General features: G+C 39.2%; 1 protein-coding gene across 3 annotated transcripts in view; it reads right to left on the bottom strand.

Moving 5' to 3' along the window:
• Window positions 1-15215, bottom strand: part of DIP2A (disco interacting protein 2 homolog A) — a gene marked incomplete at both ends in the record, with an annotated part of 134341 nt that overhangs the window by 60618 nt on the left and 58508 nt on the right. For all 3 annotated transcript variants that reach the window (XM_082001749.1, XM_082001750.1, XM_082001751.1), the window contains 2 exons: window positions 3876-3995; window positions 13530-13649. In XM_082001749.1, the coding sequence (XP_081857875.1) occupies window positions 3876-3995; window positions 13530-13649 (240 nt within the window). The remainder of the gene's footprint in view (window positions 1-3875; window positions 3996-13529; window positions 13650-15215) is intronic.

Genomic DNA, 15215 nt, shown 5'->3' with positions numbered 1-15215 from the left:
TCCTTTATACGCCCGCCCCAGCTCTCCCCAGGACAATTAAAGGAAAGCTCCTAAAACAATGCATTGCCCATATACTGATAAAGTTTACATCAAGTCAGTTTGTGAAGAGTGGTTTTAAGTCTCACATAATGGCCAGACCAATTAAGAAATCAGCAGCTGAAAAACAGCTTCTGCAAAAGATAGGGTATCCATAACTATACTCTAGAGTCCCTCCCAGACATGGAAATCCTGGGTGATAGTGGGCTGGGTTACGTCAGAAATTCTGCAATCTTATTTTGGATGACTTTTTTTTCTTTTAAATCCTCCAAACACGTATATACAATCCATATAAATCTTATTGAAACCACATTAAAGATCTTTTCCTCATCTTTGGCAATAACTTTCAGTTACCAGATGATTCATTTTCTGCTTTTCAAGAATATGTGCATTTCCAATAGCTTCAGAATAATTGCTCCTGAACAGTCTAAAACCATAAAAATCAGAAATCATTTCATAAGAAGCCCATTTAACTCAATGGCATTTTCAAAGTTAAAATTGCATATCTCTCATTACTTGACAAACCCTAGTTAAAGGTGACAATTTTGAATGAAAATACACAAACAATTGATCTTTTAGAAGATACGGCTGCGTTGGATCACCAGTCCTGGGTCCATGCCTTGTATGGTATTTCTGGTCTACTGTCACGATTGTAGTTTTCGGCTGCTTGACTCCATCTGCTCCTCGAGAGGAGCTAAGCCTGTCCCTTAGTGCTTGCAACTTCCCTTTCTTTTAGCTACAGAGCAAAACCAAACAATTCCAGGTATATGGAACAAGATAGGATTACAAACAGTCAGGTTTCAAAAAAAACCAACAAACCCTACCACATTTGCGATCTAGTATCACTTCAGAGTAAGAAATAAAACTACAGAAAAAAACAGGTTTCCCAAAGAATACGTACTCTGACAGTATCTCCTTACCCAGATACAAATTTAATGAAGTCTCTCTAAAATTTCTAAGCTTTCAGATGTCTTACATAAGCAGATGGGGGAAAAAAACATTAAATGTAAAATATGAAGGAAAGTGAAAAATAAAGGATCGGTAGTAAAAACATTCTAATGTTAAAACATAATCACAACAGAAAAGTAGCAAGGTAACACCAATAACTAGCTCCGTGGCAGTCCCAAGAGTTAATTAGTGGTTCTCGGTGTGCGGTGAGCAGAATGCTATGTACTTGGCTTGCAGCTCTTCCTGGCTGGGAGCTGACCCAAGATAGCCACAGAAACCACCACCCTTTGGACCAAACTTGCATCAAGAGTACAGCCCAAGTTCTGATCACGTGAAATCCATATGGGAAGGATGAGAGACTCAATGGGACGAAAACAAAAGTATATTAAAATTTTTGGAAGGATGACTGATGAAAGCAGTTCCACTACTGCTGCTCAGGAGTTGGTTTGGAACTTAACACTGTGACTAGAATCTGATGCTTCCTTCCTGGTGACTGACTGTAACTGTTTGTAACAAAATTTCAGTTATTAAGAAAGCCTAGTTTTAATTGCATTAACTTCTGCCAATACAAAGTTTTTAAGGCAGTGGCTTAGTGGCTACAGACAAACAAAACTAGATGCTCCAGTGCTACTCGGGTTCTTTGCAATTTCAGACCCTTACTTGCAAAGTTAGGTCAGCAGTAAAGGCAGGCCCATAAAAAGACAATTATTTTTGTGAATTGATATAGCTGAAGCAAGCCCTCAGAATATTTCTGAACGGCCTGATCTCCTGTGATACAGAATTCACCCAGTGGCCCGTTCTCTTACAGAGACAAAGGTATCTCATAACAAGTCACCTTCTCTTAGAAACAGCATGACAGATCCCAGAGACACTTAACTCTTCTTTCATAATATATTAGTTAGGGGGCTTCTGTATCCACTTGGGCAGGCATGTTAGAAGATGACACTCTCCAGCAGCACAAACACACAAAACCACTCACACAGACACAGGCAGATCCCAGCTCTCTGGCCGGGCAGGACGGAGGTCATACATGCACACGCACGTACAGTGTGGATCCCTCCAGCAGCTGGGCTCGGACACCCAGTTTGCCAAGTAGCTGTCCCTGGGTATTATTTGGGCTCCCCCACCTGCCGCTCCCTGTGCTCCTGCAAAGGTGTGCAGACCAGCTTTTATCACATAACCTAACATTTTACCCACAGCAGCTCAATTTTTTTTCATACAGTCTCTCAACCCCTCAAAGACTTCGCTTCTTCCAAGCGGCACCCAGAGCCCTGACCTCAGGTAGAGTGGGCACAGCAGTAACTGCAGGGACACTGCTTCAAATCCGTCCCAGAAGTATTCAAAAGAGAATGATATTTTGGTTCTCCTCCACAACATTGCAAGGAGATTCCTTCTAGTTTTAAATGCTAAGGGAGACAGGAAAGCCTAGCTGCGCTCCGCTCTCAGCGGAGCTTCTGGATGCCACCCGGTTTTTGTACCACAAATCTTAGGCAGAACAGCGGCATGTTCTTTTCTTTTTGTGACATACCTCATGCCAAGCACATAGTGACCTGTCACACAGGAGGAATAAGAGAAAAGGACAGAGTGATGCTACAGGAAATGCACCACTGCCTGTTCTATCAGAATTTATTTTGGAGAGTGAGAAGGAATATTGCTTTGAAGAGCTATAAAAAGAAATCTCAGGGCCTCTTGCAAAGCCTCAGTATACGGATGGCCGCTCTACATGAATTTTATCCAGGATTTCGCTTTATGCAATTCACAACAATTTTCACATACAAAACCAACATGTATGCAAGGAAACTCAAAAGCACAATAACCACCCTGCTGCAACAGCTGCCCTCATGGGCTTCTGAGGATAGAAATACTACAAGACTAAGCTAATCAAAATGTGTGATACCTTAACATATCTTACAGGCAAAACCATAAGGGTGAAAACAGACCATATATAAGACTACAGAAGGAGCTTATTATTTTTTAACTAATGAGAATCCACAAAAACAACATACAAGAGCGTGTGACTACCAAAGAGAAGTGGAATTTTCTTTACATGGGAAGAACAGAAAGAAGAAATATAGCCCAGGAAGCAAGAGAGCAGCACACCAGACCTGCTCTTTTACAGGAGGGGGATAAGAAATAGAATTGATGGAGAAGGGCACTAGAGGTCAGTGTGTTTCTATTCCCAGGCCACATTAAAAACCACAAGAGCACATCATTCAAAGATGTGTATTTTAAGAGCTTAGGGAAATTCCTCTTCTTTGTATACAAGATGCTGGCCCCAAAACTCTTGGCTTGCTAGCACAAGTTATCTGGACAAAGGTTTTTTCTTAATCTCTAGAGAATACATCATGAGACAACAGGAAGATTACTTTCTCCCCCTAAAAGAAAAAAATAACGAAAACTTTCTGACCTAAACAATCTGAATAATTATAGCAGATGATTTTCTGAATGTTTTAAATTGCTCACAGTTGAAACCACCTGAGTGTTCTGAAAGCTAATGCAGCAACTTAATACTCTTGCATTTTCTTCAACTCTTAAAAAAAGAATCTTATGCAATGCGAAATAAGGTATTTATAGATCTGACATGCCTGCCAACATTATCTTCTTCCAAGCAAATAATTACGTAAGATAACATAGTTAATGCATAAAGGGCAACTGCTGACTCTATTATTGCTTTCAAGTATACCTTTACCAGCTACAGTATCTCTAGATGAGACACTAAAAATCTTGAGGAAAGACATCAAAGAATAAATCCAACCAACACCTGATTATCAGGAAATACAGGCATGAATATAGAAGCAGTTTATTGCAACATACTTACAGAACAAAGCATTTGCTCTTTATATTTTGCTATCACTTTCACCTGGCAAGATCTACATATACCCAATAGATACCTGGAGGTGTGTACGTTTCTACTGAAGAGTGCACAAGAACAGACCGTCTTTTTGAAGGCATAGGCATTTTTCTCTCTTTGTATTTTGCGAGTGCTGCTTGTACTGCTTCAGTGTGGACATCTATATAGAAAACAAAAAAAAAAGGGTAAGAGATTAAGTTTAATCATTATTTCTTCCTAAAAACAGAAAGCATCAATGCTTTCTTTTACTGTTCAGATACAAAGGATGAATCGCACACGATGGCCCTTACGGCTTTAGTCCTGTTTAGCCCAATTGTTTAGCTTGCAGAGAAAAGCATGTTCTCAGCTTTGGAGGAAGCACTTCTTGGAGAGCAGAAAGGTCCAAAGCTAAACTACGGTAACACAGCTTTCAATTCTGAGGCTGTGGCAAGTCTATCAGTTGTGTCTCCTTCAACAGTGTTTAGTAGGACTGAATAAATATGCCTGCCTCCCACTCAAATTCAGCTCAGAAGCAATGGTTTCAAAAGTTAAGGAAGGGTATAAGCAGGGTCAAGCTGACATATTTTCCTCATGAAATCAGCTTGAAAGGGCTTTGCAAGTATCATTTAGGAAGAACACCCTGAAAATCAATACTGAAGTTACAGAACACCTAGTACTTTACTTCTGAGCTATGATTTATTTTCATCTTTGGGGGAAATTTCAACACAGATACTGTAAATTGGCACCAGCATTGGACTCTTCACCCTCAACATCCACAATGGGAAAAGAACTGAAAAATGTATACTTGAAGCTCTCAGAAAAGAATTGAAGTAATCAAAAACAGAAAGAAGCAGCTAAATATATACGAACAATTAGAGAAGAGACACAAAGTGTTTTCACTTTCCTGAAAGCAAAAATTATTCTGGTATACTCATGGGGTATATTTTAACTTATTTTTAAGCCAAAACTGAGATAAAAGAGGAACTTAGTGTTCAATCAAGCCCACACTGCAGATGAATTTTAATGTATTCAAGTAATTCTAGATTTTTCTCTTGGATATATATATTTCAATGGTGTCAAAAGCTAAAACTTACATAGAAAGAAAATTAATGAGAAGTGAACAGATGTCAAGGAGAAATGAGGCAGACCAAAAATATACTTCAACTTATGACCTAAGATTCAAACTCATGAAAAACATGTACATGTATACACTTACACATAATCACAAATGGCTCAAAAGCAAGTATTGTGATTATGCTTTTGTCTTACCACATTTCTTTTACATGGAAGCTGTTATACAAGAATTACAGAATGAAACTGTTCAATTTAAAAAAAAAAAATTTAAAAAAATCAATTCTTTCATTAAGTTTCCATCTAAGGCTGCAAATACCGAACAGGTTGATAGACTTCTACGTATGAAACTCAGACATGTGACATACATACACACTTACATGTTAAAAAACAGTTAATTTCTCTGCCCCATACCTATAGGGATTAACCCTGATGATAACTACAAGTAAAGCTCCATATTTTTTTTAAAAAAAAAAGGTACCATTTCTGGTACTAGCCCTGAACCTGCTTTGGTCATGCTCAGCATGAAGTTTTTCCAATTTATTTTAAATATGCTGATCAATTCCAGTTAACTTTGACAAAGTAAGGGATAGCTCAGGGAAATCTAATCAGTATGTCTTTTAATGAAATTCAGAACAGATTTTTGAGCATCCCAGAGAATGAAAGACTAGGAAAGAGCAAAGCACAGCACATTGATGTGAATCTGTAGGAAGTCTTGGCACAAATCACTTTCCAAAGGCAGCTGTATCCCAATGCCCTGGATAAACACATGACACTTGGGAGACAACTATTCAATTCTCCATTTCAAAAACAGATTACAAATGCTGCCAATAAACTCAGAAGCAAGACCTCGCCAGAGGAGGCTTCATGCAATATATTTCTAACTAATTCTAACGACAGATACTAGCAGATTACTTTCTTTCACAGTTTCTATTCCGAAGTAAATCAGGCAAAAATCACCATAGCTTAACTGGACCCATTTTCCTACGTTAGATGAAAACTGTTGCATTTCCACATGTAAAAATTCCCCTGTCCCAAAGCATATTCATACCCTGTACTTCAGGCATCAACTTTTGGTCCCTGACTACACAGCACGATTTACTACAATACATGAGATCAAAGAGATACCATGATAGAAGCAAGTTAAAACCCCAGTACTGGAAGAGCACAGCACCTTTAAGAGAAATGCCAGGAAAAAAACAATCCACTCTTAACCAAAATCAGGAAGCTGCTCTTCTTGGTCACAGATCCAAATGAGAAACAAACTGTTTCCTTCAGCCCGGCCAAACGGATCAGAAAAATCAAAATAAGCCCTGTGCGTATGATCCCAGACACCACCTAGTTCTTTGCAGTAACAATGTCACTTTTCAAGTCTGCGGCTCCCCCCAGATAATTTGTTCAGTGCTGTATATTAAAAAAAAAAATATATATATATGCAAATATACTACACCACCTTGTCTTCTTACAAGACTTAGGAATTCACTAGGTAAATTTACTAGATGCTTGTCTCAAATAAGAGCTTTTTCTGCAACTAACATGTGAAGTTCAAGGGTGATGCTGTTTTGAGGAAAAAATATTTACAATAAAAGTAATTTAAAAAATCACTTCTTAAATCTCTCTTTTGAGACAAGGCTTTATTTTTTTTTTATACTGGGTACCATGTTAGATCTTTGCTGCTGTCCTTCACACCAAGAAGTTGTTAATAGATGTTCTATGAATTTGAAATTCATTACCCTCTCCCTATGTCTCCCTGCCTCCCTTCCCCACAACTTGGTTACTGCTTTTTGTCAAGTCTTGGTTTCTCCTGACCTTTAGTTTTGGACTCCCTCCTCCCACAAATGTCTGCTGTTGAAGTTCATTCTCATGGATACCCAGAAGCAAACTGTGAAACTCAATTTCACAAAACTCCAGAAAGTTTAAGCAGAACTCAACATACTTCGTGTTTTGCTGTGTTACTTAGATGCACCAAGAACATTACTGCTACCCATAGACTTGAGTCTACTACTTAAATTAAAGGTTATTTTTTCAGCCTTAAAAGTTAGAGGCAAAATGCCAATTCTGCAGGACACATTTCCACAGCAGAACTTTCAGTCAAAACCAAGCCGCAAGTTTTTTTAAAAAGATGATATTGATTAGATGCATTCACTTCAAACATGCATATCTCTATCTATAATTTAGAAGATATTTTTATTTTACATTAACAACTGGTAGGAAAAAGGGGAACATTAACATGTTTTTTTCTCCAGAAAAGGTCTTCCAAAAGAAAAAAAACAACACACAATGTTTACAGTCTGCATATAAGTTCATTAAGTCATTAAATAATTTTGCAGATAAAAAAATGAAAGCATTCTTAGCTAGTTGTATATTTAGGGAATGGAAAGGACTAGCCTGAGGGAAAGGTGTGTTGGGGCATTTTAACAAAGTAGAGTGCGACAGATCATAACATCACACCGATTTGTGGTAACAAGCATGGGAACTACTTTTTATTCCATTTCCAGAGGGCAAAATTAGCACCACCTCCTCCTCTAGCCCTCCTACTCACACTCCAAAACCTGGAAAATACTAGATTAAATGACAAAAATAACCAGAAGACAGGATAAGTTTTTATTCTGTTTCATGTTTTATTTTTATAGCACTGATTTAACTCATCAGTTCCTTCTGTACTCATTAAGATCTACTTCCAGCTTGAAATTTTTCTTTTAGTATCTTGTCCTTGGATAACAACCGAGTAGGATCATCATCTAGCAGCCAAATAAAGGAAGTAATCAGTTTCACTTCCCCAAATGCTTTGTTTCTATTCCACATTTCCTTTAAGAGCTTTTCTACATTATGTACACAATGAAACAGATTTCAGTAAAAAAACTAAAAGGAATGAAATAGTTCTTAAACAGCAGAACTTTTAGGGTACAAAAATTCAGAAATTACTATAAATTAAAGTTTAATTGGCTATTAGAATTACAAAAAGAAGCTCTATACCATTGTCTATTGCTAAATCCTTAAAAATCTACTGTGAAACTGATTTAACATGTAAGAACTGTGGACTTCAGTTTTCTTCAGCAGATTACGTAGTCATTAAAATCAGATATTATGTCCTATTTCTGAAAACAGGGAACACAAATGTTTAACAGTGAACACTGAAAAGAGGTGAAAAGCAAGCCCAGCATCTTATTAACATTAAGATTATGCATACCAAATTGAGAAAAAAACCCATATGCTGCCATCCAAAAGCAGAATAAAAAGTCTTGAAAAAAATTGTCCCATGTTTCTGCACTTTATTAAGCTGCAAACAACCATCAACAATTTATTATTGATTCGAAACATTTTTTCCTTCCTCCGCTGTAGTAAACCATAATCACAGAATCACTAGGTTGGAAAGGACCTTCAAGATCATCAAGTCCAACCATTAATCCAGCACCACCATGTCCCCTAAACCATGTCCTGAAGCGCCACATCCACATGTTTTTTGAACACTTCCAGGGATGGCGACTCCACCACCTCCCTGGGCAGCCTGTTCCAATGCCTGACCACCCTCTCAGTGAAGAAATTTTTCCTAATATCCAATCTAAACCTCCCCTGCCGCAACTTGAGGCCATTTCCTCTTGTCCTATCACTAGTTACTTGGGAGAAGAGACCAACACCCTCGTCGCCACAACCCCCTTTCAGGTAGTTGTAGAGAGCGATAAGGTCTCCTCTCAGCCTCCTCTTCTCCAGACTAAACAACCCCAGTTCCCTCAGCTGCTCCTCATAAGACTTGTGCTCCAGACCCCTCACCAGCTTCGTTGCCCTTCTCTGGACACGCTCCAACACCTCAACATCCTTCTTGTAGTGAGGGGCCCAAAACTGAACACAGTATTCAAGCTGCAGCCTCACCAGTACCGAGTACAGGGGCACGATCCCTGCCCTGCTCCTGCTGGCCACACCGTTGCTGATACAGGCCAGGATGCTGTTGGCCTTCTTGGCCACCTGGGCACACTGCCGGCTCATGTTCAGCCGGCTGTCAACCAGCACCCCCAGGTCCCTTTCCGCCGGGCTGCTCTCCAGCCACTCCTCCCCAAGCCTGTAGCATTGCATGGGGTTGTTGTGGCCAAAGTGCAGGACCCTGCACTTGGCCTTATTAAACCTCACACAGTTGACCTCTGCCCATCGATCCAGCCTGTCCAGATCCCTCTGCAGAGCCCTCCTACCCTCCAGCAGATCAACACTCCCACTCAACTTGGTGTCATCTGCAAACTTACTGAGGGAGCACTCAATTCCCTCATCCAGATCATCAATAAAGATATTGAATAAGACTGGCCCCAGAACCGAGCCCTGGGGAACACCGCTTGTGACCGGCCGCCAGCCGGATTTAACGCCGTTCACCACAACTCTCTGGGCTCGGCCATCCAGCCAGTTCCTCACCCAGCGAAGAGTATAATCTTCCTTCCATTTTATGTACATATTCTCATTTTCTCTCCTTTTACATGTTCTTAAAAAAGTAGGGGGGAGGAAAACTAAGAAATAGTTTGTGAACTATAAATCATCTAAACTCTTACAGCCTAAACCTTCCAGCTATTAGAAGAGCATTTTTCTCTCCTGTTTGTGGCCTCTGCTCGTTCATCAGCCTCTGATTCTTGTTCCTGCCTTAGGCACAGGAAGAAGAATTTCTACAGCTGTTTGAAGAAAAAATGGCATTCATAGGTCGACTAGTTTCCCTGCTGCTCCCAGATATCCCAACACCAGCAGCTAAAGCAACCAGCACTGTCTGCCTCTAGAAACGGCTGCCGCAAACAACGTGTCCCATATGATTGCACCCCTGTGACAAGGATTGCCAGTGGGAAAAAGAAGAAGAAAAAAGTAAAAATAATTTTCTAAAAGCTATTATGACTCCATGACAGGGAAAAAGGAGGACAGGGGAAAGGAAAAAAACCAAAGGACAGTGAGAGAGCTGCTGTATAGTGCACACTGCTGTACACGTATTACCCCTGCACGCTGAGCAGACTTCTTCCTCGTCTGCAGTAGCTCCCCAAATGCATCTCTCTATCCCGTCCCAGGCAGGCTGGGAGAACAGGCTGTGTATTACAGCTGTATATCCAACAGGCTGACGAACAGTAACCAGAAAAAAGTGCCAGAGTGGAAAGAGAAGGTATAACTGCCAGGAAAGCTTTTTCAGACTCCCTAAAGGCTTACCAGCTAACCCATCTGTGTTCTTAGCCGAAACCAGGCAGCAGTGGGACTGAACACAGCAGAAGGCACGGTGTCTTCACCAGAAACCGCACACCCTCCCTGGAAGAAAAGTCAGCAGCAACAGCAATACACCCATCACCAAGTGTCCTCTGGATTGAGGGTACGAGGGTCTTAGCGCTTATCAGGGGTGAATGCTTGCAAAGCCTCTGCATTTCTCACCTTCTCTATCACATTGTCACCATTTCACAGAATGAAAACCTAGTTAAAGTGCTGTAATGTTAACTGCTGTTCTGGGAACTCCTAGGTAATTTAGTAGACTATGGTGTTTATTGATGGTATTCATTGTTGGAAATTTTTTTGTCTGCTTGAAGACAAAAATCTGTGGATGATAGAAATTATAGTTAATTTAAATGGACAACAACTCTGGGAAACTATAAAGACTGTGCTTACAGCTAGTAAATGGCAGACTAATTGCATAAAAAGGAAAAATTGTTTTGCTTACTTATTTTAAGTCATTTAGATTGATGGTTCTAAAACAATTATAATTGCTCTAGAAAGAGATTCTGTTCTATGAAAAGTTGCATTCCACCCTCATCAGCCACTCTTGAAAAGGACATAGCAGAACTGATGAGATGCAAAGAAAGGACAAAAAAAAAAAGTCTGGAAGGAAATAAAAATAAAAGAAGAAACAACAAACCCCCTGTTCTCCCTGAAAATCTAAAGAATAAATAAGGCATGCAATTGATAGAAGTAGCAACAGTACCCGGAACTATAGCCTAAAGCCATTTATCCTTTGCAAGTAACATGCGTCAACATATAAGGAAATTTTAAAAGGTAACAACATTTCAAGGTGGTGGTGGTAGACATCTTTTCTGTAGGTAGTAAGTGCTTTTATCATACCTAGAATTTCTCAAATAAATTGGGACTTCTTTGCGAAGCAAAACTGAAACTACTTCAGAGTAACTGGCATTTTCTGAGATGTTTTGTCAGCATTTCTATTCATGCTCTACATTTACATAAATCTCACAGTGTGAGTATTCATGTTGATCCTCTTTTTCATCGATCTGAAGCATTTTCAGACTCAAATGAACTAGATGATTCAATAACTATTAGAATCAGAGTAGTAGTACTTTTAAAGAGTAAAAACACATGCAAGAAACACGATGCATTTTTCATTCAGTCTATCTCTATGTTGAGATAAACAAGAGAACTGCTAATGCAATAAAACTGAAGAATTTTTTTCCTAAAAATTAGGGAGGAAAAAGGGGAAAAATTACTGGCTTCTGAAAGCTATATCTACATTATGTTGCATAGATGTAAGTTTATCCTAAATTAAGTCAAGCAAAACCATTACTATTTGGTTTTGATACACTAAACCACTTACTAATCACCAAAGGGAAAAAGAAATACAATTACATCTGTTACAACTAAGAATTTTTTCAACAAAAGTTTAAATTGCAAATTGAAGAGCACGTTCTAGGCAAGAATTTTTAACGAAATATGAGTTAGCAGATCAGTGATGGGAAACCACAGAAGGACATGTCAGTCCACATGAAGTACTACCTAGGGTTTTGGCACTGGCCAGCGATAAGTACAAGAAATAACCTAAAACCCACACACATCAGGCTTCATCTTGAATAACTGTGCACTAGCAGGATTGCCTTAACACTTAGGGTCACTCAGAAGTGCTCATACTGAGATATAAAAATACCGGCTAAGCTCTAGACTGATGAGACAGTGAGCAGTACTTTGGAATCACTGAAAGTTGATTTAAAAAATTTCAAAATCAACAAAGCCATAGAAAAATTAGCTCTAGGAAAAGAGGAAGCACTGATAATTAGCACTGATAGTTAGACTAACATATGAAAACCACATCTATCTGTAAGCAAGTACACTATCTGAACTCGTTAACATCCACCCACTTCTACATGTCTCGCACTGTAAGACTAAGGAGCCCTATGCCAAACTCCCCCCAAACAATACCAGTAATATGGCAGGGTTATTTGCTTGCGTCTTGTTTTGTTTCTTTCTTTTTTTAAGTATCCTTGGTGAAAGTTACGTATGACATCTGCGGCTCTGAGTCAGGAAAACTGTCCACGTATACAGCATATCGCTCTAGACCCTCCTAGCTCTCCAGGCTAATGGTTCCCAAGTTTTCCCTGTTGTAGTTGTGTTCTTTTCCCAGATTTTATTTCTGTTAGTTTAACAACATCACATGCTACTTTAATTAATTTCTATCAGATTCATGACTCTGCTTGTAATTTATTTGGAATCTACTTGGTCACAAAGTAACTTGGAAATCATGGCTGTAATTCAACCACTAAATCTGGGTTGGTTTTGGTATATATTCAACAGTAGAACTGTATCGATGATACCTTTGAAATGCAAAAATAAATTTAACTACCAATTTGTACATACTCTTAAACATGACATTGAGTTAATTTTGGTACTATGTAATCTTCCCTGGTATTCAGAAGTTTCTTCTTTGTGTAAATGAACGCATGCATCTTTCCCAGGAATCCATACATATCCTTCAGAAGTCTCATTCATCTCCCAATTATTCATAAGGAACCCATACAAGCGTATCAGCTCCATTTCTGGAGAAAGGTTTTAAATGTCAGCAATGGAAGTATGATGCAATAACCACTATGCCCAAGCAGTTGCAAAGCAAGGTGATGCAAGACCAACAACATATTAAGGATGTGCAGTGCATGTCATTACTTGCACTTCTCATACCCAAACCCAAGACATATAATTACCCTGGAAAACAAACAGAAAAATTTCCAGTTAAAAGTCCAAAGGTATTTAGGAGAGAAAAGCTTCCAAACACCTGCCTTTTCTCACTATTGTGACAAGGAATTTCACAGGGAAACAGTGTACTTCAATCACCTGAAAAGTAACAATGGAAACAGGATGTGGTGAGGATATTTATATTTTTACAGAACTTTCCAAAACAGGTTTGTCAGTGGTGTCCATTTAAAATTAAGTAGAATATCCATTGTGACATTTCCCTTTTTTGTGCACTTGCTTTAAGCCAGGAAATATTTGAAAGTGAGCTACAGTAAATATGATGATCTTATAACCTTCCTTTAACAAAACAGCCCAACCAAGCAAGAAAAACTCCACAACCCACAAGCTGTAGCCTTCAACATGTTTAAATAACAGTTCCAAATACTGGAAAACCAATCAGCAAACAAGAGAAAATTGTTAAGCATGGTGTAAAATTCACATTAAGCAAAACATCAGAAGGTACGTCTACAATTTCATTTCCTCCATTCTGGATTTGAACAAAACCACTTGTATAGAAATACAAAAAGCTACTTGAAAAATACTCATTAGCTCCTCCCTTCTCCCAAAGCACTTCCAACTTCTTCTCCTTAGGTGTAGGGACTACTTTACTGTACAGTAAAGTACCTGGTAAAAACTGGAACAGTTTTCCTCTTAAGACACCTGATGTTTTAGCTACATTTCTTTTCCTTACCAGATCGGAAGCGCTCATCCCTTGAGTTGGTAGAACGGGATTTCTGCTGTTTAGATACAGCAGCGGTAGCTTGCGAAGAGCCTGGGACTCTGTTCTCTGCTTGCAGGGATGGGTCCACACCTGAAATACAGTTTTATTTCAGTACAAATTCAGGTTTGCAAATAAAACATCTGCTTCCCATGTCTACGTTCTTCTACCACCCTTGACAGCAACTTACAAGTTCAACTGGAGTCTTAAGTCTATACCTTTAGAAAAATATCATCTTCCAACTGCGTTTTAAATTATTTAAACTAAAACCTAGCTTGATTTGATAAGCATTTCACACAGAAGATAAGAAACACTTCTGAATAACAAAAAGACTCCTTTGCTCCTTGCAGGAGTTTGCAGTCCTTTGTCATTAGGTGTTCTGTAAGCCAGATCAATGTGGTTGGTGGAGGGAGGAGGGGGAACCAACCCTCTCCCAGCTTACTGCTAGACATCACGAGAAATGCTGCAGCGATGGTTACAATTACACATTGGACTCGGAGATCTTGAAGAGAAAAGATGGTACGGTCCACCTTTTAAATAAAACTTGAACTATTCTGTCAATTTTCTTAAGTCTGAACACAAGACAGCTAATTTGAGTAAAATTTAGGAATGTGCATATCTGTTTAATCTATTCCCATTTAATAGAGCAATACCCAGAAGACTCACATTTTACAAAAACTCTGCAATTCTCTAATAAAAACTTTGCAGGTATTAAGGGCAGAATTACTCTGTCAGCTTTAGCTGTCTAAAAATTACTGCTCCAGTGTAGGTTGGCTGGGTACTTCAGATACTCGTTAAAGGATTACAGATCTCCCCAGCCCATAAAGGGTAACGAAAATAAGAGGAACTGAACCACTCTCTAGTTGTTTCCTCTGCATCTGTCTAGAACAGGGCTCTAGGCAGATAACCTAGAGCAGTCGCCTACCTTTAGGCAACATTCAGGAAGGTGAAACTCAGCTTTACACTCTAGCATAGCAGAAGTAAGAAATCAAGGGGGTGGACAGTAACTCTTAAATATTCCCCGTCACTCCCCAACCCCCCAAATGAAGAGACTCCCTGCTGGCTCTTGATACATCCACAAGGACTATACAAATTTGAGCTAGGAACTTACACTTGCAATTTTATTTTCTCATCTGTTACACATCTACACTTAAAGTACAAAAACAAAGACCTGAAACCTCTGCAAGCGCTCTCTGAGGATACACATCATGCACAGACACCAGAAGCCAGCAGAACATAAGGAACAAAGCAGCGCGCTCCTCAGTTCATACCATTTTAAGACCAGTGCATTTTCATCTTCAGAAGTGCAATAGTCACTGCATACCCAAGTACAACGGATGTAAAATTACAATGCAGTTGGAAGGTTTTTTTGCATGAACCTATCATAAATTTATGGTCTTATATGGCTATTTGGCTTAATGTTGTGCTGAACAGTAAACTTTCCTTAGCCATATAACATCTGCTGCACCAACTTTAGTATGTTGCCAGCCCTTGTACCACATAGGGCTGAGTATATCTTTCATTTAACTCTTTCCTTCCCTTGAAGAGCTTCTGCTTTCCGACCTGCCCTCAAGTCTTGCTAGAACTAGAAACAATATTTTCAAAATGCAGGTATTTACAGAAAGCAGCTTTCACTGAACTGAAGACATCACCCAAGAG

The sequence above is a fragment of the Phaethon aethereus genome (assembly GCF_964289735.1).
Source record: "Phaethon aethereus genome assembly, chromosome: 6".
In the NCBI taxonomy this organism is placed as follows: domain Eukaryota; kingdom Metazoa; phylum Chordata; class Aves; order Phaethontiformes; family Phaethontidae; genus Phaethon; species Phaethon aethereus.
The sequence above is the reverse complement of the archived record's forward strand: the minus strand, read 5'-3'. Positions and strand labels throughout refer to the sequence as shown.